The sequence below is a fragment of the Nyctibius grandis genome, chromosome 17 (genome assembly GCF_013368605.1).
Source record: "Nyctibius grandis isolate bNycGra1 chromosome 17, bNycGra1.pri, whole genome shotgun sequence".
NCBI classification, from domain to species: domain Eukaryota; kingdom Metazoa; phylum Chordata; class Aves; order Nyctibiiformes; family Nyctibiidae; genus Nyctibius; species Nyctibius grandis.
Genome location: NC_090674.1, coordinates 1,791,374 through 1,815,376, shown reverse-complemented (window position 1 = coordinate 1,815,376; position 24,003 = coordinate 1,791,374). Strand labels below are relative to the sequence as shown.

The window sequence follows — 24,003 nt, the reverse complement described above, 5'->3', positions numbered from 1 at the left end:
GAGAATCTGAAAATAATTCCCAAGCTGACAGCAGCACCGCGTGGTTCACCATTCCCTGGGGAAGGCTAAAATAAGGTTTTAGGGCTGCAGCAAGCCTCTGCCCCGTACACATGTTTATTTTCCCTTTTCAGGTCTTGTTGCTCGGTATTATGATCAACCACGTACTTTCTAAAGCGTTTTAAATATGCTGCTTTGCTAAGATTGTCTCTTTTAAGTAAGAGACAGCGTAGAATTTCTATTTAAGCAGTGCTTTAAAATGAGAACAGGTTATTTTTAGCTATTTTTTTAATGAGGATGTTTAAAATATGCAACGTACTGTTAAAATCACAGCATTGCACTGGGGAAAAAAAGACAATCTCTGGGTAACACCGTAAGACGTCCAAGCAATGAAACAGCATCTAACGAGGTGATAAATTCTACGACAAGAGTCTGAATTCCACACAACTTTGGGAAACAAGGATCATGCTGATAATTTCCACTTCCCCCACGAGTTTTAGGGACACGTGTCCCCAAGCAAATCAAGACTTTCCAAGACATTCCAGAAACAAAATTCATTATTTCCTGACTCTGTTTTTAGAAAGGGGAAAAAAAACGGTGGCAAGAACAATTCCCCTTTCTTTAGGGAAAGCCTCATCGCTTTTCCAATTGAAGAAACATGGATATAATAATTCAAAAGTAAGTCAAAGGTTTTGTGTTCTGTGAATAGGAGAATGATGGAAGAGTTAATTATAGCTGCTGTGTCATCCCGTTATAGCACACAGCAGAATCAAAATACAGCATCTGACAGTGAATTATACAGAGTCTCAAGCAGAAAAACAGAACCCCTTTTCAACTACCCCAGCTTTAAAAATATACAAAGCCAAAGCATGGAAGTTGCATGAAGATATGTTCCCAGAGCATTAAAATGAGAATATGGCTTTTTTTTTTTCCCCTGTGAGTAATTTTGAAAGCAACCGTCCTTTGCCAACTCCCAGAAAGTTATTAAAAATTTTTCTAGCAAGATTAATTTTAGAAAAACAAGCTAGGGAAAATTTTAACCTGGGAATGTAGCAGATAGGTTAAAACAAGAGCTCTGATATCCTGCTGCTTAGAAGTATTTCGAGTAATCCACAGGTCTTGGGGCAGGCCAAAAATGGGGCAAAGAAAACGGTTTTGGAACTTCATTTTGCGCTTCCACCGACAGTATTAAACCGGCGATGGTTTTTTCCAGCAGCAGAGCGTGCTCTGGCACACAGCCTTTTCCCAACGCGGGAAAACCTGCTCTTCAACATCCATGTAAACTCAGCGGAGCAGAATGCCAGCGCGCAGAAAAACTAATCTCCTGAGCTGTCACAACACAGGCGTTTCGCAGAGAGGGAGCCCGTGCTGGGAATTTGCTGCTTTAAACATCTCGGGCTCACAGCTTCAGCTGCCTCCTCGGTGGTTCGCAGCCTTCTCCTCGTGACGTGTGCTCATTTAGGAAGATGCTTTAAGCAGGAAGGATTTCAGATGCTCTTTTGTCCAGCCCAGATAGCCTCTAAAATCAGTTTTGCTCCAGCTTTTAGCGATGTAGAGTAGAGATTTTTTAAATTTTACTGCTGGCAAAATCCGATGGAAAACCTGAGCTATAAAGGAGAGAGTTCTTACTTCAATAAGGAGGTTGGGCATGAAATCCTTCTCTTACACACGCACTTTACTACAAGCGTTGTTTACAAGCCCTTTTAAAATATTAATCTGCCTTCCATCATTGCCTACAAGTACATAAGGATGAGCATGGTCTCTATGTATCTATTTTCTATTAATCAGATAATATATATTCATCATCCAGTTTTATTCATAGGGGCTGAGTCCCAAAGACTCAACACATAAAAATCTAGCAATGGGGCCATGGTCTAGTTGCCAGGGTGGTGTCAGGGCAACGGTTGGACTCGATGATCCTAGAGGGCTCTTCCAACCTGGTTGATTTTGTGATTCTGTGTTCAGATCACAAAACCAAGCCCCAAATACACCTGGTTTCACACTGCAGCTGATTTGGCACACAGAATTTCCCTTTTCCCCCGATAACTGCAAAGATGACATTTCAAACCCTGGTGCTCGCATCCTATGTAACCAGTCCTCGTTTCCACAGAAATACCTCACTGCATTTGGCAGCTCTAGTAACTAACTATGAAGTTATGCTTCGTTTACGTACGGAAAATGAAATCACTCGAGCAAAGAATACAAAGCGAGCCGGTCTCTTTGTTCCCCAGCAAAAAAGGAGATAAAAGAGAGGCTCCAACCCAGTGGATGTAACAGGATACCCGCTGCTTTCCGTCAATGGCAGCCGCGTTGAATCAAGGGATCTCACGAGCCTTTTGCAATTTTAAAATGTGGGACAATTGTCATTTCTGCCAATTGATTTGAGAACGGTGAGTCAGCTGCAAGGCTGGTGAGTACCCTCGTCACGGCAAGCAGGAAACACCGCGGCCTCCGTGGAAAATAAAGCCGAAAGAAGCGTTAACGTGCACAGCGGGCGACGCACTGCCGAGCTTCGGGTTTAAGAAAAAGGCAAAATAAAACCAACCTCTGATGGCTGGAGCAAGTTAAAAAATGAAGCCACCTAAAATCGGTTGAAACCCTTTTCGTTTTTCAAGGGAACATGTGCTAAATTTCAGCAGGGAAAAAAGGAAAGATTTATTTTTTTTTAAATAGCTGCCTTCAAAAAGAAGTTTAACCAGAACTGGTAAATGCCCCAGGATTCCCTTCACAGAAATATGCAGAGCAATTATTTTTTTTTCCTGCCAAAATTAACTGAAATCAGGAACTCTGCCTAGATCAGCTATGATTCAATACCCTGTCGAAATAATCTCCAAGTAAAAATTTATCTCCTCGAAAGATCTATTCAGGACAACACCACAGCACAAGCTCCCGCAGCAGGTTGTTCTCACAGCTGATGTCAGCAGGTTCCCAAGTCGGGTCAGGAAATCCAAAGTTAATGTACAGTCAGTAGCAACAGGAACCCTTTATTCTCGTCCCTCCCTTTCCAGATCTGAGTTAAATCACTGTAGATGATCTCTATGCAAAAAAAACCCCCTGTGTGCTGATCAGCTCTACCCAGAAGACACAAATCCCTGTGATACTTTATATATCGTGAATAGGCTTTGGAAAGAAACTGCCAGGTAGATTTCTTGGACCTGGGAAAACAGCACTAGAAAACGGATCCAAGTATCCTGAATGTACCAATGTGCTTTTTGGGGAAAAAAAAAAAAAAGGATTTAAAACCCCTGATTATTGCTAGTCAACATCCAGCAAAAAATATGATGCTAACTGCTTAAAAAAGAAAAACCTTAAAAAATACGTCATATTCCATTCTAGCTATAGATTAAAGGATCTTTGGCCCTGAAACACTTTGACTTCTCTTCTGGATGAAAAATGATATATTGAAATAATATATGCACAGGTCTACTACAGGCTGCTATTTCTCTCCTACTACTAAATACTCCATGAATCTAAAAAAAAGGTTTTTAACCAGAATTTCCCCCATTCTCTACACATGTGCAAGTCCAAAAACGCACATCAAATGACACGTACCATAATAAAACCAGCAAGTAACCCGTTCCCACAAAACCTGGGGCACCACCAGGTTACTCCACCAATCCAGCCGGCTGCTCTGCCACGTTCAAGGAGGAATAACCACGCTGGCAATTCAAGCGGTCTGGGCAGAGGGTTAGCACCTCTTGGTCGGAGCAGATTCCAACGCTGACCTAAATAGGCGGGTGAGCAGCAGGGAGTTGTTTTGGATATACGTGTCCTGCATAACACCAGTTCACACCAGTATTTGCAAGGAAAAAAAAACATTTCTCACATCTGTGGAAATAAATACTGGGTTTTTTTCCCCTAGTTAAAAGGAGTTGTTGAACCTGAAGTTAAAGATATCAGAAAACCCAGTCAAACATCTGAAGTTTGTTTGTGTGAAGAGATCAAGAGGTAACAAGTCGTTACCATATTTTGCAGACTACAGGCAGGCAGCTGAAGGAGCTCAGCCCACAGGCGCATACCACAAAGAGCTTGAACCCCGCTCTTCATTCCATAACAAAGCTTTACCTTTTAAATAAGTATATAAGCAGACTCCGGCTGCTCGGCGTGAAAGGGTGGAGAAAGCGAGCCGGGGAGCAGAGAGCTACACCTAATATTCTCTCAGTGTAATTACCCCGTGCCCATCACCCCGGCCTCGAGCACCTTTGGAGTTCGTGGTGCAAAGCACGCCGGGACGCGATTGCGTGACGTTCTTGGCAGCCTTTCAAGCCGCTGAGAACTCGCCACCCAAGGAACTTTGGTTTGTACATGTCACACACGCAGCCTCAGAAGTATTTAACAACACACAGCTACGATAAAACAATCCACCAAGGGGGAAAAAAAAAGACCGACTGCGTGTAAGTGGGAAACAGTCGCAAAAAACACACAACAAATAAAAAAATAGCATTTACTGCTCTGAAGAAAAGATCATTAAATAGTGCAGACAAGTGGAATGGGGGCATCCTCTTTCCCTTCACAACTTCTGTCTTACCACACCCAGAGAGGAGACTTAAGAAATCTCCTGCTGGGCTGGAATCCTAAATCGAAAGAAATGAAATTAAATGATGTTTAAAGGCCCTGGGAAAGCAACACAACCACGACAACTCGCTGTCTTTCAGCTGGTCAAATAACACCGGCTGTTTGCAGTATTTTTTTTCTGTCTTTGACCAATAAGTTTCTTGAGATACAGTCTCCAGGTAATATTTACTATATATTTAACCCAGTCAAAGCAACTGGCTTATTAACATCCCATTTGAATTTCTGTGTCAGTCCATATTAATATATTTCCTTCAGTAATTTTATCATGATGTCTAACACCCGAACTTTGATGAAATGAATCATGGAAAAGATGAAGACGTTGCTCAGAAGGACGGAGGACTACTCCCACCCCCAGAACCACCCCCTCCCCTGGAGCCACATGCTCCGAGACTTTCAAGACAGCCACGGGCTCCTTTTAATTCTTCCCTGCAACTAAATAATCCATTACCATTGCTAAAAATACATATGTTTATATTAATCCCTGTCTGGCTGATGGAGACTGTGCCCAACCCACAGTCGGTGTTAACACCTCGCTCCTTGACCTACGTCCCTCTGTCCTCAGGCTTGGACTTCGTACAGCCAAGAATAAAAAACATTAACCTGGGAAATAAAAAAAAGTCTTGGTTACAAACACATCAGCCTATCTACGTAGCAAACAGCCGACTCAGCAACCACAACAGCTTACTACTGCTGGGAAGATGCTACTCAAGCCCTCTGCTCCCCGCGCTGGCTGTTAGCTCGGCCGTGGATGGGTTTGGTGTTGAACTTGGGAGCAGCTGGAGGTGTCTGCCCCCCAGCCACCGCCTCTTCGGAACAGGGGTGCTCCCGGGGAACGGTGGGACCGCTCAGGCTCAGAAAGGAAACTCTGGGAAGCCGGAGGAAATGCTTTCTCAGCAAACAGCCACAGTGACTGAGCTCGGTGCTGGGAAAGATTAAAGTCATCGAGGCCTTGAGGGTGAAGTACAAAGCCAGCTCTTCGGCGTAGCTTTCCCACAATTAAACTTCCACCGATGCAAAGAGGGAAGAAAGAGGGTGGGTGTGAGAACGTGCGAGCCCAAAGAGCCTCTATTTTTTAACATTACCTTCATCAAGGGAAGCTACGGGTCAAGAACCAGCCCCTGTGAGAAGTCCTGCTGTGGCCACCCCAGACTCCCACCTCCTTCGACCGTGCCAGGCTTCAACCAAATTATTTCAAGCGCTGCCGGGACCTGCCTGCAGAAGGCTGCCGGTACCAATAAGCCGGCGATCGCAGCGGCTTTTGAAAGAAAACGGCGGGGCAGAGTTCACCGCTACGGCGGAGGCAGCTTGTTCGGTCTAGAAGAGAAATTGCTTTCAACCCTTTGGCCAAAATCAGTGTAATACTGTTAAAGTAAACAGCTTTTGCCAGCTATCTGCAGACGATCTAAATTAATATTGTGCAACTATCACCTCAGAGCATATGAAATCTTTTTAAAAAAAAAAACCCAACGTTTTAGTTCAAGACTCACGGGAGGTAGGTATGTCTTAACATCCCTGCATTGCAGATGGAAAAATAAGGTAAGGAGAGGCCAAGGGCTTTGCCCAAGGTCATGCAATGAATCACCGAGGGAGCAGGCTGAGGAACTTGATCTCCTGGCTCGCGGGAGGCCCAATCTTTTCAAAATACCCAGAAAGCAACATTTCAAGGCTGTTTCCTCAACAACTGCACTGCTTTCACGGAGGGATCTACTAAGCATCTTAAAAAAAAAAAAAACCAACAAAACCCTACTCTGAGCACTGTCTATAAGCCAGGAGAGTGAAATGCCATTTAAAATGCAACCACTACTGCGTCCAAGTATGTTACTACATGTTCACTTGAGGAGTAAAAAGCAACTTCTTTTGCCTTAAAAGCACTGTCAAATGACTTCCTGGGAATAAACGCTTCTTAATACAACTTTAAAAGCATTCGGCCTTAACTGTACTGACATCGTGTTGAGCACTGGACGTTTTTCAGAAGAAAAGCCTTTTTCATACCTACGCTAAACCCAAAAAAGCACCAGCTCTGATTCACCTCCAGCTTATTTCAGCCTTGCAGAGCTATAAATGCTTTTTTAACATAAAGCTGCTGGTAGATCACGACAAACAGACCCGTAGAATTAATTCTGTCTTCGTGTTTTAGAAAAGCATCACACCTTGCCTTAAAAAAAAACCCGACCCTGGCACTGTTTTTATGCCCTACATCCCTGGCAGCTCTCACTTGTCTGCCATCTGGCCCCACACGTGCCCAGCGACTCCACCCTCGGCCGCTCCTTACCTTCTGCTCCCCGGGGCCGTTCTCCCTGCCTGCGCGGGCAGCGAGCCCCTACCCCTGTGCTCTGCCCTGCCAAAAGGCGGGTGAGATCATCGCCTCCCTCTTCAAGGCACTGGTTTTTTTTTTTAGCCTTACACAAAATGCCATTTGTTGAAATTCCCCGATTCGGAGCGGGTTTGAAACGGTGCGTCCTCTGTCATAAACAACGAGGATTGTTCTTTGGATGGGAGCTGCAAGGAAAGACGTGCCAAGGCACACAGCTGATAAACAATGCCTCTTAAGTAAAACTGGGAACACGCAAAGCTTAATATAGAAATTCCATTTACAGCAGATAACACCCTGGAAGTTTAGTAGTTCTAAAACTGGTCACCGTTGTCCAAAGAGGGAAATCTAAAAGAAACCAGACAAAGCGACCCTAGTTCTCCATCAGAAATAAGTATCTTTATTAAGGGTGTTTTTCAAACAGGATTTCTATTGCCTTACACCTTCTACAGCCTTTTAAGACATGCCAAAGAGATGAAGGGAAGAATAATTTTGGAGGGTTTTTTTTTAAATACCCTTTTCTAGACCAGCTACAGCAACTGGACGATGCACACTCTGTCAAACCAGAACGGTAGCTGTTATTCTTGCGTAATGGACTATTTAAAATGGAAGGCCTGGGAAAAAAAATGTCATTTCTGTGATCTCGGGCGGCACACATTATAAAAGAGAAGACATTTGATGAGTTGTATGTTAAGGATTAATTTGCCATTTAAAAATGCAGAGAACAGATGGATCTCTTGGCTAGGACTATATTTGGGAATGACTTCATTTTCTGCCCACATGCAAATAAAAATACAACTAAAAGTAGAACTTTCTGTGCCATTTCATATGGGTAGAAAACACTTAAGTCATGAAAATGAAGTAAAAAAGACAATCTTTATATGAAACAGGTAAAATGCCACAGCCTAGTGAATCTGTATCATGTTGGTGGGGAAAACTTGTCTCTACATTTGTCAAGCAACTACGTAGAGTAACACCAGCCTTAGAAATTAAAAAAAAACACACAAAAACCAGTATCATATGACAGAGCGGTTGTTGTGTTTGTCTCTTAAGAGTAACTTCTGAAAAAGCACCCTATTGTAACTTAATTCAGCAGTATTTGTTAAGATTCAGTGATTAAACCCCTGCATGGTCAGAAGTCCAAGGACCCCCCCTTCCTAAAAAATCCTGGGACACTTCCATCACACTAAGTAGGGGTTGGAAAGCAAGGGTGAGGGCTTAGATATTTGTGGCAAAAATGGAAAAGTAGGGAAAAATGCAAAAGAAAAATGCTTTATGTGCTTGCAACTCCCCGGCTCACCTGCCTTTACATCCCTGGCCTCCACAGCACGTGGCAGCGGCAGCACATAGTTACCAGGGCTGGGAAAGGAGGAGCAGCGTGAGGCAATTCAGCTGGTACACTGGAGATTATGGGACAGAAGAAAAGTCCTCCAAGGAATTCCCACACACAAAGCCTACGTGCCCCACCTGCGTGCTTCCCTTACGGGATTTAGTGCTCACAGAGAGCAGACTTTAAAACCTCCAAACCGTAGCAGCACAGCGAGGCACCGTCTGCAAGCCACACATACAATATTAATTAAGCCTCTTCCCTTTTTCACACGTGATTTCTAAAAGTTACAGGGAAACTGCATACTAAAAAGCCAAACCAACATAAACTCCTTCTGAAATAAGTGTTAGATAGCATCTATTTGTTGGAGAAACACAACAAGCCATTCCTGACTTCCCTCTGCCTCAAACCAAACAAACAAACAGCCAGCAAACTTACACGCCAGCGTTTACCCAGCAAAGCCTCGACCAGCGCAGGATGTCCTCGGAGTACTCCCGGACTCTGAAACAGGGATAAACACAGCTCCACACGCCTTTAGAAAGCAAAGAGGAATAGAAAATTTGTACTAACCCGATAGCTTCCTTTCTGTGACTATTCATCCTTCACAATCCAGACAACAGGACATACACCAGGCAGTAAACAAACATTGAAGGGAGGGACTAACTTCAAAGCGACTGTGTAAATCTGACATAATTTGAGGGTTTGAAATCTTGCAACAACCTCTTACCGAAGGAGGTGTCAGATGATACAAGGAGGTCAAACCTGTAGCAGCTGGAGTAAGTAGGGCACTTTGCATCTCTCCATCAGCCCAGCCCGGCACCATTTGTCCGTGGGGACCCGGCGCTGCTCATTCTTGGGAATTGGCTTTCAGGAGGAGAATAGTGCCTTTCTTTCACACATTATCGCACTAGAAAAGCTTTCTACCCTCAAACGGATGAAAGAGAATAAAACACGTGAATGCCCTTATTGCCAGGATCCTGCTGGAGATGTGTCTTAATTTCTCTCCTGATTTCTAAAGGGTTTGATGAGGTTTGTGCCCAGGTATAAAAACGATGAAGATTTCTGAGCATCTGTGGAAGGAATGAGGAGACGGCCCTGAAAACCACTTCCCTCTCGTTGAAAGGATTCTCCAGAAGCTCCTTTTGCTGCCACATCCTACATTTCTGAGTATCTTCTAGCCAAAATCATCGCTTTCAACTAAATAAAGCAACTGCACACTGAACCCCAGACATTTTTCAAAGAGAAGTACTGGAAAGGCTCCACGTTTCACTTCTCCAAACAGGAGAGAGGACTCCTGGTTGGAAGGAGACGGGATGTTTTGTTTCTGAAACCCACGTTTCTCTCTTCCTCCTCTTGAAAACTCAGCTTTTGCTTCCCTTAAAGATTTTAGAAAATTAGGACTACGTCCTGGCACGTATAAGTCGTTTCTCCTCTATACAACTTCGAAGCTCTCACTCGTCTCCACGCCTGTGATTTTCCACTCGTAAACGTGCTGTCTCTTCTTCTCTGAGAGGCATTACCGGCTGACCGTACTGATCTGGAGAGGGAGATCTAATCACTCGTTAAGAAGCTTTCACCCTTAAAACCTTGATGCCATCATTAGTGGCTTCAGCACTTGCGACCGTCGCGGACAGACTACGCTTGATGCTTGGATGTTAAGGGCAAATATAAGTGCATCAGTGACACGGTTAATTCAGTGGGCAAAGATTGAGGGATGATAGCCTTTTTTCCCCAATAAGGTTTATTTATCATTAATTCACATCCCTGTGACCTTAGTTTAAGCACAGCATGTTCTACATAAAGTTGTTTTTAAGGTTAATGCCCAGGTCTCACAAATACACCTTACAGATAGCTGTTACCTCAACCCTTAGGTTTTAAGGGGAACATTCTCCTCCCAAAGGTATTACAGTGCCCGCATCCACGCCTCCAGCAGAGCCAGAAACGTCCTCTTGGGGGAAAAAACCCCAAATCACTGTATTTGCAAGTCCAAGCTTTAAGATACGAAGGGACACTCTGTCTATGCTTTAATGGAAACATGTATGACTGAACGCAGGCGGCGGCTGGGTTTTTCCTTTGATCATGGCAGCGACTGGTATTTTTTCAGGAAGCGTTCAACACAGCCTTCCGCTCTTGCTATTCATCTCTCCATGTGAATATTCATTAGAAATTATTAAACTGCCCATTATTCCCAAGGTCTTTATGACGGGAATCCTCTCCCCCACCTTTTGGTGCCTGTAATGTATGTGTTTCCATCCGAGCTGTCCAGACTCCCTTCATCATCAGGTGAAGACAAGCAGGCACTTCTAGACTACGATCCCTCTCATCTCTTTTAGCAACGATTCACAGCCGAGTTGTATTTCTCTCCAAGAAAGGGGAATCTGGCCCGTTCACGCCAAGGCAGGCACCCCACACAGACTATGGCACCACACGGTTTCCCTGTTTTGTTTGGCTTTTTCGGGGTTTGGTTTCCCTTTGCTCTTTCGGCGTACAGCAGGAAGAGAACAGGAGGCGGATTTCTTCCTGCCTTCGGGATCCCTCAGACTAAGCCTGGCTTCTGAGAAGTAACACGGGCAGCTTCAACTTCCCTGACCTCAGCTAATTCTTTCCTTCCCTCAGCCTACTCAAGATGATTAAGCAAAATACTTGGAAAGAAATCAAAGCCTTAAAAACGCAATTAGAAGTGACCATTTTGTTAATACGGGCGTGCACAAACCCAAAGTCAAACCCAATCCACCAACAGCACAAGACCTTCCTTGAGCAAATCAATTTTTAGCAGCTCCCATGGGCTTAACGAACAGCCCAACGCAAAACCCAGGAGGACGATGCCTCCCCCAACACTGGTGGGAGCAAATGCCTTCCATACAGCTTGGTTTTTTCCCCCCATTCCTAAAAAAGGAGGTTAGGAAGACCTGAAATTGCCAAACCTCACACCAGATACCAGCTCCTGCAGCTGGCCACAGATAACTTAGAAATGTTATTTTTTAAAACGTGGCAGGTCTTCCTCCCCCAGCAGAGGATAAGGCAAGTTCACAGGAGGGTCTGGATTTAGCTGCCAGAAATCCTCATAGTTGATAACAGACTCTGATATAATTGCAAGAAGCCTTTACAGCATTAAAAAAAAATACTTAACAGAATACAAAACAATAATTTGAGACAATCAAAATAGTTATAGCAATAAAACAGAGGGATTTTTCTAGGACCCCTTTCCATTTGCACCCACCCCCAAAACGATGTGTTTTTAAGACTCCCTTCCTAAAATTAATTTGGAGAAAGACAGAAATCTTTCTGTGCCTGCAGAGGCCAAGAAATCAAACGCGCTTTAAAAAAGCAGCAGCAGCAGTTAAGCTTCTGGGTCCTGCTACAGAAACAAAGACTGACAGACCAGATTTTAGATAAACACCTACTTCTGCAAATTTAGGAAGAGGCTTAATTGCTTTGTCATTTAGAGCCAGCAATTATCAACTATTATTGGGAGTACTGCGGGGGATGGGGGGGGGGGGTATTAATTGCAACAAAATGTCCACACTTTTTTGGGCAGCTCATGAAAAGTAAACTATGTATAAAATAAAAAAGCCACTTGACTTGGCAAGAATGTTTTAAAGTATTTTACTTGTATTTATCTGAAAGATGGGGGGTGGGTTCTCCCAGAAGGGGTAGCTATGTTGAAATTCCTATTTTATTTCACAACTGCATCCTACCTGCTTTATATCACGGCAGTGGCGGTGCGGCAGGCTCCAAAGTCACCCCTTTTGGGGGATTTTTGGGGCTCATTGGTCCGGTGGGGAAACCGGTGCTGATTTCTAGAGTGGGCAGAGCATAGGTGTGGTTTCAAAAGGTTTCAGGGCAGGTTTCAAAAATAAAAAGTAATGTAAAATTTAAAATATTTAGACGGAGAGCCTGGCTCCCTCCCTCAGACCTCGCTCTTACACAGGCGCTGCTGTTTCACCCCATAACCGCGGTGCTTTTCCTGCGCTGTGTGAGAAAAAACCTCCCCGCGAGAGCGAAAGCCGCCCCAGCGTTAGGGGTTGGGTTTCTTTTTTAATAAAATAAAGGTTTTTGTGACAGCGGCGGTGTTTTTCCCCGCCGGGTCCGCGGGGCGGCCCCGCCCTGAGGGCGGCGCGGCGGCGGGCCCGGCCGGCTCCCGCCGGCTCAGACCGGTTCTCCGGCACAAACAAGCCGCTCCCCCCGCCCTGCTCGCTGAGGCGGCCGCCGGCCCGGGGCTGCGCGTCCCCCTTCCCCGCTCCACACCGGCACCGCGGCGAGGAAACCACCCGCTTTTGGCCGAAACCCCCGCGGGAGAGGCGGCCCCGCCGCCCCGGCCGCCCTCTCCCTCCCGGTGCCCCCCTACCGTGCCGCCATTACAGCGGCGATGAGGCGACCCAAAGCGAAGGATATTTTTTTTTTTTTTTTTTTTTTTCAGAGCGAGATAAAAATCTCTTATGCAACGCACATTTTTAATAGATTACTCCAGAGTATAGGATGAGGTAATGCGGGCTGGCGCCCTCCCCCAGCCGCTCTGTCAGCGGCTCGGGCGGGAGGGACGAGGTGACGGATGGGCTGTCGCCGGTCCCCGTCCCAAGGGGACGCAGACACCATTTGCTCGCCAGCTGCCAAGAGATCTTAGATCCCGGGCCATAGATTAAATATTTTAATTTGTTTTTTCCACAGGAGGATCTATTTGTGTGTAAACATGCGTGTGCGTGCACGTACAGGCAGTGTTTTTCGAGAAGGGAGGGTATAAAGGTTTGCTTTCTGTATTTTAATCTCTTCAGCACAAAAATATCCCCTCTGTCTTCAAAGCTACCTGAAAATCTCCTCCCTGTGCTCAATTTCAAGAAACTTGATACACTCCCAAGGGTAAAAAAAATCATGTTGAAGAGAATGGTCTAGGTTATATTTAGATGAGAAGCAGCGCAGGCTGACGTGAACAGAAACACAAGGAAGAACAAAGTGAAAATGCCCGACAGTTGGTACCAAAAACCTGAGAAAATTGAGTTGGATTGTTTAATTTTCCTTTCGAGAACATCAAAGCAGCACATGGCTTTACGTGAACAAAAGGTAAAGATTAGGTGTTTCACCTGACTCTGACAGGATTTACTGTTGCCTTTGTGGTAAGTGAGGAAGACGCTTCCTACTCCATGCATTTGTTTTTTAAACTTGGCCTAATTCTTTTTCCCATACAAATAGGAGCGTGCTCAGCCCTGTCATCCTACCAGAAGAGATTAAAAATATTCAAGTGATCTCTACAGTGCAAAATCTATGTGGAATTATTTAACAGCAGCAAAGGCCATCTCACAGATTCTTAAATAAAGACTGAACAGCTACATTTACCCTCATTCTTCCCCATTTTTCAGCTGTGCCCAGCAGCAGCATCTCTCAACCCACTCAAAAACCCTAAATCCCATTCTAAGTCAGTGATTCATCGCTTGCTGGCAGACAAACTAAGCGGAAAAGAGGAGATGAAGACAATGGGAGGGAAAGGTTTGCATTATATAATGAAACTAAATTCACTTTTTTTCTACTTTCACTTCAGTTGTTTAAACAGGCAAAGAAAGTCCCCAAGAAAACAAAACACACTGCAGCCTCCATGGGAGGGTTCAGGGAGCCTGTTTTTCCCATGCTTAAAATTCTCTTGGCAGTATTTTTCATCAGTTTAATTAAATATTAAGACACATAAAATAACACATATGTATTCCTTTCCAACTGCAACTCACTGCTCCAGAATGAATTTAATCACAGAGAAATCTAAAATTAAAAAACAATCTCTAATTACAAAAGCCTTGCCCACTTGTCTTTAGAACTTTTAACTGTAGCTATCACAATTACTGAAAAAAAATCCATTTTCAGACTTCTGTATGTGCAGCTTCTGTCGCTTCAGCCCAGCACTACAGGAACGATGACACTCTCCCAAACCCTGTGAAAATAAAGTCACTTTGCGCCTAAGCTGAAGTTGCTTTTTTAATTCAAGAGCAAGATCTATTTTACATTCCAAGCTATAGGAAATTATTCCTCTCATTAGTAAATCCTCCAGCATCCTCGGCATCAGACAACCGAAAAAAACACTCTTTAAAAATAAATTAAACAAGAAGGCAAAAGGAAATCTCGGGTCACTTATGTGTAAATTTACACACATGTACACGTGCGGTGTTCATCACCTGTAGGAAATCAACCACTGGCGCCAAGATTCTGTAAATAAGTTTAAATCCCACCTCAACAAGGTACTTTGCCACATACCCAGCTTTTAGGAGCAAAACGTCCCACTGCTCAGTGCCGCGTGGTTCAGGACGTCGCTGCAGCAAAACTTATCGCTGACACACGAAATGCCTCCAAATACACATTTAAAGCGAAGCTTAGCTGAGATCCAACACAACAAACCCTGAACCTTTATGAAATAAAGGCTTTTTTCAGATTGGTGGTGGGTTGGTTTGTTTGTTTGTTTTAAAACCAACCTGCAGAGCATCTTTCCTCACATCACTGTCCAGGAAAATCATCTCCCTTTAACGAAAGTCGTATTTACTTCACACAGCTCTTTGAAAACCCCAAGGAACGAAGCCCAAACTTCTCCTTCACCACTTTTCTGCTCGTTTTTCCCAGCACCCGAAGGACAGTGCCACACACAAAAATTCTCCCAAGTGTTTAACACCCACGAGTGTCCACAGGCTCCAGCGTTTGTCCCCAGACATTGTCAGGAGCATGAGTAAGAGACCCACCTCTCCAAGGAAACGCAACTCGTTCTGCCTTTTCCACCCTGCCCATTGACACAGACACAACGAGACTCGAGTGACAAAGCTCTTCAAGACACAAAATTTCAGAAGAATTCGGTGTCATAAAGACCTTAATAATTTCACAGCGTCACAAACTTGGCCATTTCCACTGAGAATAAAGCCCCAAGAGGATCTCCAGTTTGCTAAACCCCCTGAGAAATACTACGGAAACGGCAAAATAATTCTTTCTCAGATAATAACAAACCGTCCTTAGTTATTCCAGATAAATCCCACTCTAGAAATCACAAACAGATAGGGAATTTGGTAAAGCAATCCGGGGATGACACAGCCAGAATTTACTACCCAGGGTATGGAGATGAAAATAAATTTCTGCCTGGTCTGAGTATGTGAAACCTGAATATACTGGGAGCAAGTGGGAGCACCTCACCAGTAAAAAGGGGGTACGAGGGGCTCACATATTTACATGGCTAAATTCAAAGTGTGTTAAAAATCAAATAAAAAAGTCCACTTGTGCTTCAAAAGACTTCAAGGCCAGGTGGGCTTTTGCTTTACAAAGTAAAGATATGGTTAAAATGTTTATTAATATCTAACTCATTATTTAGAAACATGTAAATCTCCTTTCTGATCCTTCAAAATGACACATACTATCCACCCAGTTCCATTACTTGCTCTAGTGAATTTGAATTTACTGTATTAATAAGAATATAAATGTTTAGTCCCCTTTCTTCCCAGAGCATCATCTAGTTTTCCATGACTACAACTAGAAACTGCCAAGAAAATGAAATGCTAAAGCACAGCAGACGCTGCTTATCTTCTGATTATATCTTAAAACGTTGTTCCAGTGGGATCATATTTAGTCCTCTCAAATTCAGAGCAGTATTTCATCCCGTCTCGACATCCCAACGATGACATTTTATAAATATTAGAAGTTTCTTGGACTCCCTTCTAGCCATTCTGCCACGACCAAAGGAGCACCAGAAGAGAGATTTTTTTTTTCCTGCTTGGGATTTTGTTTTTAAATGTAACCAGGCCTCCTCTTTCCATCCATCTTCTCTAGGGTGTTTTTTTTTTTTTGGAGACCTCTTTTTTAAGCTGTAATAAGTGTGAAAACCTTTGACAAAGGGTTGTCTTTATCGAAGTGTTAAGATCTCACTGAGAGGTGTTAGAAATAAACAAACAAGCCTTTAAAGCAGCCTAAAAGTCATCTCAAATATTCTAGAGGTGCCTCTCTCTCCACGTGCTCTCCAGCCACGACAGGACCTGGATTTCTAAATCCAGGAGGAAAAAACAGTAATTAAAAGTAGTAAATAAATCTTTGCATGGTTCTTTAGGCATCAGCGGGGTGGGGAAATCAGAAGAGGAGAAACTGATTTCCTCATCTTCACTTCTGCACCCCTTCCCCAGCGTCAGCCCATCTAACCCTTCCAGAAGGTCCCATGTTCAAGCAGGTAAGACTTTATGAGAATAATTACCTTGATGAGAGCGTTACCAGTGGTAAAATTCCATTCACAGTGATAATCGAACACTAAGTATTTATTATACTGACACACTTATTTACTTAATGAATATTTTCAGTTTTGGCCAAGAACTGGTACGCAAAGGAAACATTTCCAGCTCTGGAAACCCTTCTGAAGAGCAGAGTTCTCCACCGAACAGAGCATAAAACACTTACGGGTGCGATGGCTGCTTCGTGGTTTCCAATCTTAGGGTGAATTTACTCTTAAAAAGCTAAATACGTGAGAGGCATTTCAACATGAATTTTCGAATTACTAAAAGAAATCCAATTATTAGCTCTAGTAGTCTTACTTTTTACCTACATGTATAGTTTATAAAGCCACACAAATACAGAATTACTGTGGCCGTTACAGAACCAAGGGCTTATCACTAGGAAATGCCTACTTGGATTGGGTTTTATGTTAAATTTTTCCAGGTCTACAATTTTTGCTGTGAGGCAACAGGGGGAAAAGAACAGAAAGGCAACAGAACAACCTTTTAAACTTCAGTGGCAACAGGGAATGAGAGGAAACTGGGTAATAACACTCACAATTTCCCAAAGTATTTTAAAACGTGGCCTGTAAGAAGCAGTTGGACCTTCAAACGTGCTTATTCCCCCACTTAAGCAAATAAAATATTCACCCCATTCTCTCAGCACGCAGGCAGCAGCCGGGGGTGCAGCGAGCCCTCATGTCTGTACATCCCACTTTGCCCAGCTAGTGCCTTACGGATGCTGCACAGCTCCACCACGGAAAATAATTAACGACAGCAACAGCATTCCCCTCGGATCTGTTTCGTGCCAACTCTGTCTTTTTACATTTCACACCGGTTTACTTCTAGCTCAATGAATAACACTTTGCCACAAAACACCTTCTATTTTCACAGCCCGGGCTCGCAACTCCTCACCACGCCTCGGCAAACGACCCGCAAAGCCCCCGCGATGGGCAAGAACGCGCCGCGACCTTACCTGTCGCTGCTGGTACTGCTGCTGCTGCTGATGGAGTCGCTGCTGGAAGATCTGCTCCTGGATCCGCTGCCGCTCGGGGAGCGGGTGGGTCTGGACGCCTGGCTGGCCAGCCTCTGCGGGGACTGCGTCCTGGACTGCGACGAATGCGGCGACCGACTCCTGCTGTGCTGGTAATTCCTCTCCGGCCTTCTGCCTCGTACCTCCCGCGTAAGTTCATCCCTGTAGATATCCCTGTGTACCACACTGGGCAATGTAAACTGCTCCCGGGCCCTAGGTTCGTAACGGGGGTCGTGAGCATCAAAACGGTTTGGACTTCGACTCCGAGAGGTATAATAGAGCCCGTGTTGTAAAGTTCGCTCTCGAGGATCTCTATAGTAATCCTGATCGTAATGTCTCGTGCGATCAAATCCTCCCGTCCCCCGCTCATGGTGTCCATAGGCACTATGTTCATAAGCACGCTCCCTGTTATCTGAAGCCCTGCATTTAGGAAGGGGGGAAAAATACTTCATCAGAAAGGGGCAAACACAACTAAAAGCAAATCATGCAAACATTCACGTCAGCACTGAACTTATTTTTGCGACTGCTTCTCCGCTAAACAGCAATAACCTATCAAGCAAACACTGACAAACTGAAAAACATTTTAACTCGTCTCCAAAGTTATATTTGCATACAATAAAGCTGAGCAATCATTTTGTTTTAATCACAATATTGGGCTTTCATGACCAGCATCTTGCCTGCACAGGAAAAAACACTGATTTCCAGCGCAGAATCCTCATTTAAGCTGCATTTGTTTTTTTTTTCTTTTTCCTTTAAATTCAGTAAACAAGGAAAACTTCCACGTTTGTGAACACCACAATTAACTTTAATTCCGCCCCCTCCATTTTTGCTTAAGAGCTTCAGAAATTTTTCTGGAATTTGGTAATTACTGGAGCTCTTCTAATTATCCTTCTGCAAAAATGGCATCGCAAATTGGGCTGTAGCCATGAAAGCCTCCGTGCAAAGCATGACCCAGAGGTAAGAAGCTGCTTTCAAAAGGGGTAGCATAACCCATAGAGAAGAGTCAGAAATTTTTTTTAGGCTTTTTTTCATTGCTGTTCTAAAATATTTCATCCTTTTAGAGGGAATTTTGCTTTTATCAAACTGCTACACTCGATTCTCGTCAAAGCTGCGTACGCTAAAGAAACATCTTGATTATTAACGTCAGGACGCTTAAACTGCAAGGATGCAGGCCCGCAAAAGGTACTAAGACCCTACACAAGGAGTATAAATTAAATTTGTGAGGGGTTTTTGTCGAGGCTGCTATTGCTCCTGCAATCACAGAATTTACACCTTCACCAGCACACTACTTTCAAGTAGCGACGGTCCGTTTTGTTTCATTATTTCCAGCATTTTCTACGTCAGTCGAGAAGGGCTCTATGCTCTAAGAAAGTTAGTGTGATCTCTCAAATAAAGAGATAGTAAAACTGACAGACACGAGTTAAATGAACATTAGTCTCATTTAGACAAGCACCAGGACGGTACGTCTAAGTTACATCTGCAAAATGAAAGATCAAGAATGATTATGTTGAATGTTTAAAAAATACTTGCAAAATTCTCTCTATGTCAGAGTAGCCCAAGTTAATTTTTAAAATTTAATTATCCATCTTACGAAGGGCATTTCAACCTTTTTTTTTTCTCAGCCTTCTCGCTCGAATTTTTCCTTCAGAATCAATTATTAGTGACTTCAATCCCCTGAATCCTAATAACCCAGCTCTGCCTTGTGCTTCCTCCTCCTCTCCTGCAGCACGGGTCTGTCTTCTATTTAAAACGGCAGAAATATTTCAGGGATCTTTTATAAACTGAAAATGGGATTTGCATCTTTTTCCATTGGCATCTCAGGAAGTTCCTTCCATTCCTTCTCCAATGAACCACTAGATTCTTAATCCTCTAAATATATTCATCCTCTCTTGTTAAATTATAACTCATTTTCAAGCCTTCTACAGAGCTGGCTCATGTTTTGCCTGCATTCTCTCAAATTATATTTAAGAAACTACCTAAGCAGTGCAACAGAACGTCATTAACTGATACATCCACTTGAAATTCATTGTTGCCTTTCTATTTTCAGTATCTCTTGCTCGCAACAATGGCACTTTGAAAGATATTTCAGCATCTGACACAGAAACATCTCTTTTTTTTTCCCCCCCTTTTGAAGGACCAAGATCAACAATTTTATAAACGATTGCATTTAGCATCCTACAAAGTGTTAATCAGTGAAAGCTGATTTAATGAGGTAAGAGAAAAAGCAGTATGTTCTAGAGGGTTACTGCTACACAGCTGACATAAAAGAACAAAGTCCTTATCCATGAAAAGGACACAGAAGACAGACAGAGGAGCTAGCAGAGCTGAAAATCTAATGGCTACAGTGCTTTTTTGATTTATCTATTAGTACTAAGTACTACTGGAGTTAGTGGAAAGAGAGGGTTGGACTTGGGTTAGGAGAGGGGCTAATATACACAGGGCAGGACATACCAACCTTTTCCAAGTGTGGAAACACGACCTATATTCCCAATTAAATCTAGGGAGAGAATTGTGAACATAACTTCCCCAATTTTGGCCCCTCTTACAGGGGTAATCCACCTTCTTAATGGGCAAGGGTGTCAAATGATATTTTAGATGAACCAACAAGAAAAAAAAAATAAAAAATAAAAAATCTTAGTGACAAGACAAAAAAAAAAAAAAATCCACTGGAAGGAAGCAGTCCCAGACTGAAACCATAACTCTGAAACCCCCAGCCTTCTTTCTTGAGACAGTAGGCACTTAAATAGATCCATTATTTTAATTTCCAGCCCTATGTCTGAATCAAGCAGCTGGTAGAAGATGACCCAATGCACGAGGGCACTCAGCGCTGCTGGCCAGCAGGCATCCTCTAGCCGCCTTTGTAACCATCCAGCCCAGTCAGTTTTCACTGGTGTATCCACAAACTGGTATTAGCGCCACGTCCTTAAAACTAAAGTATGTTTAATGTGGAGTAGCAAAGAGCTTTTTAAGAGACTAGATAGTAATCCACTCCCCATGGCTACTGGTGTCTTGACTGTATACCATCCAATAAATTCAAGGCAGTAGTTCTTATCCCAGCATTTTAAAAAAAAAAAACCACTATAATTTCCAAAATTTAGTCATGTCCATCATCTCTTTTTGCCAATCCCATCAGAAAGAATAATCCCAATAACTTGGAAATGGTGTAGATCCAAAATGGAACCATCACAAGCTGCCTTCAGTCTTCTCCATCCAAGCGTTATTTCCATGGCTAAGTGTTGTCCGTAGAATCCAAGGGGCTGCATCATTAAAGTCTACTAGAAATTTTGTGGTGACAATCCAATTAACATACCAACTGCGGACAGTGAGAACTGAGAACTAGGCATCAAGCTTTCACAGAATTTTGGGTTCTAGTATTCCGAAGATACTCCACAGAGAACTTCGCCACATGTTGTAGAGTAAGATAGCTCCAGCTGGCAGCAGGGATACATCCGAGCAAGGCCTTAATATTATCCAAGAAATGGAATCGTTACTTCTAGAAAAGAGTAACTCCAATATCGATGCTGGCCAAAGGAAATCTTCCATCTTAAAACCACCTTATTTCAAGTGTAGATATCCAACCAGCTGCGGAAAACATCCTCTATGGATCCACCAGGTACCAGCCACTGGGATAGAAATCACTTCCGTTTCCAACCCAAAATAGGAAACATAGATAATTCCCAAAATTTTAAATCCATCTGGGGGCCCTAGATACGAGTTTGTGTTTCTCACCATATCAAATACAAAATACCTGCCTAGAGAAACCTTGGAACTTACCCATCAAGTCTCCGCTCATAACGTCCTTCCCGTGCATGAAGCGATGGGGGGGGGCCGTAAGTGGGCCCCCCGCCACCTCCTCTGAACCCAGAAACCTCTCTACTACGAGATGCTATGGAAACTGTATCATCCAATCCCCGAGCAGCACTCGGAATGGTTCCTGGTTCATTATAATCCGTCCGTAGGTCTCTATCTCCCATTTTGTTGACAGAGTTGTGTGCCTTCTGCGCACTTTTGATGTCCACAAAATCCACAAACGCTGCCACTCCGCCTTCCGACCCCCTCTTGGGGAGGATTTTGACACTTTCGACACGGCCATATCTGGAAGAAAAGCAAAGCAGAGCACGTAAATTAGTGCTGGTAGAAAAAGACCGGATTTAATAACATCGTCTCCTGCAAAATCAGCATCAGTTCCGAGCCCTTCGCCCTCCCCATACGGCAGGAAAATCAAACACACAGAAGACACGTTTTCAAGCAGAGGGAAAAAGCCATTTCCACTTTCTATTGTTAGATTTAAACCTCCTCCCTTTTGGTTAGCCTACCCTGAGATCGCTCTTTTTATAACACGAGCAACAGCAGACGAAGAAATTCAAAGGTATTTGCAATTAGAGCAGCTCTTCTCATTTTTGATCTGACAAGCAAGACATAATTATAACAAAACCGTGTCACAACAAGTAAAAATAAAGACATCCCGACAATTTTCTTCAGAAAAAAATGACCTTGACACAGCAATTCCACTACTCCCATCTATATTTAATCCATCCAGCGCTAACCCAGGAGCCTTCGTGCTGATCCTCATTCCTGATCTCAAACTCACAGAATCCCAGAATCAATGAGGTTGGAAGAGCCCTCTGGGCTCATCGAGTCCAACCGTTGCCCTGACACCACCATGGCAACTAGACCAGGGCACTAAGTGCCATGTCCAGGCTTTTCTTAAACCCCTCCAGAGATGGTGACTCCACCACCTCCCTGGGCAGCCCCTTCCAATGGCTAATGACCCTTGCTGAGAAGAAATGCTTCCTAATGTCCAACCTGAACCTCCCCTGGCGAAGCTTGAGGCTGTGTCCTCTTGTCCTATCGCTGGTTGCCTGGGAGAAGAGGCCGACTCCCACTGCGCTACAACCTCCCTTCAGGTAGTTGTGGACTGCACTAAGGTCACCTCTGAGCCTCCTCTTCTCCAGGCTAAACACCCCCAGCTCCATCAGCCGTTCCTCGTTTCTTTACAACACCCTCGCAGGACGTTTTTGCAGCGTGGCCAACACAGGCGCCCCTGGAGCGGGGTGCTGCTGGGGTTCGACCCTACATGTCGTGGGTCCAAGGAAGGCTGATGGGAACGTGACGTCACCCTACTTAATGTACGTTAAGTAATTGCAACACAGGCACTTACAGATGAGCAAATATGTAGATTTAAAAAAATAAAACCAAACGTGTTTGTGCACACAAGAAAACACGGTGTAAAAATGTTTTTAAGTAACTTGCATCGACTCGTAGCAGAAAGGATAAAATGGGAAGCACGAACACAGCGACGCGAGCTGCAGGTTGTGTTTGGGTTGCTCATTTCTCTCAGCCAAGAGATTTTGAGCAGAGCAGGTAAAGGCTTTTAACTGCAGTTGTTAATCCACGACAAAAAGAGGCAAGAAGCGAATTTTGGAATGCACTGACAAATGGGAAAGGGGCACACAAATACAAAACTAATCTTCGTAAACTCTGCGAAGAATTATTGCAGAAGATTTTCTGTTCACAAAGGCAGCACGATGCTGAACAGATGTAAACAGATCTGAAACAAGAAAAGCTGTTTTCAGCTGCACACATAGGAAAAAGCTCATGTAACTCACATAACAGAACCCATCTGACTCCGCTTTCTGCACGGCTTTCCATACACCTTAAAATTTCATCAGCATCGGATGACTAATCCTTAAATACGATTTGAAAACCTGCCTCGCTGACTGCTGCCTTCTCACTCCAACCTGACCTACTGTACTTTATGTATCATCTGGTTTGGATTTCAATCTCATTTTCCTATGGTTTATACTCCACCGAATACGGCGTGCTCTCCATTAAGGAATACCTGCGCAAACAAGAGCATCTTTCAAGTCAAAAAACACCTTTTTAAGCATAAAATGGCAAGGTCACATCTGCGGACACGTCCTTGCCTCTGAGCTGTCCAGAGCAGAGCTTGCCACCTTCGTACTCGTGGGTACAGCACGGTGATGTTTAATTCTCAGGAGTTTCCTAACCTGTGATACCAACCTGATGCACTGGTTATTTTTAGTTCTAATTAAAAGCTGTAAGGAGCAAATAATAGTGAACGGTACTGGAGGAAAGATACTTCTCAAGGTTTGCACTCTTCTGAAGCTGGATATGGTTATCTTGCCTCGAAGGCAAGATTTATAAAGACCAGAAAAGCAGAGGATATAGTTAATAAAATCTGTGTGTGGAAAAAAAAACGGCCTAATTGGATGGGGCACATGTAAAGAGAGAAAGAACAAGAGAGGAAGAAGGGGGAAGGAAAACAGGAAAGAGCCTATTTGAAAAAAATGTTCATGCCATGAATGAACATGACAAAAAATATGAAAAATAATTAGGTAATCGTTAGCATCACCCTTTAATGTGCGTTTTGGTGTCAGTTCTCTATAGACAGCAAAGGGAAGATGTAATAGGACAGAGTGCTCTAACTCCCATATCCATTGAGGTTCTCTTCTAAATAACGTAGTCACAGAAGTGACTGGTTAGAACATGTATTTCCCTTTTGCTCACTGTTTACACATTCAGTTTC

The 24,003-nt window shown here is 43.6% G+C and overlaps 1 protein-coding gene across 16 annotated transcripts in view; it reads right to left on the bottom strand.

The window, feature by feature from the left end:
- The window catches only part of SPEN (spen family transcriptional repressor), a 77,649-nt gene that overhangs the window by 26,359 nt on the left and 27,287 nt on the right, over nucleotides 1-24,003 (bottom strand). For all 16 annotated transcript variants that reach the window (XM_068414530.1, XM_068414525.1, XM_068414535.1 and 13 more), the window contains 2 exons: nucleotides 21,228-21,548; nucleotides 17,397-17,873 (listed from right to left, as the gene is read on the bottom strand). In XM_068414530.1, coding sequence (XP_068270631.1) covers nucleotides 17,397-17,873; nucleotides 21,228-21,548 — 798 coding nt within the window. The remainder of the gene's footprint in view (nucleotides 1-17,396; nucleotides 17,874-21,227; nucleotides 21,549-24,003) is intronic.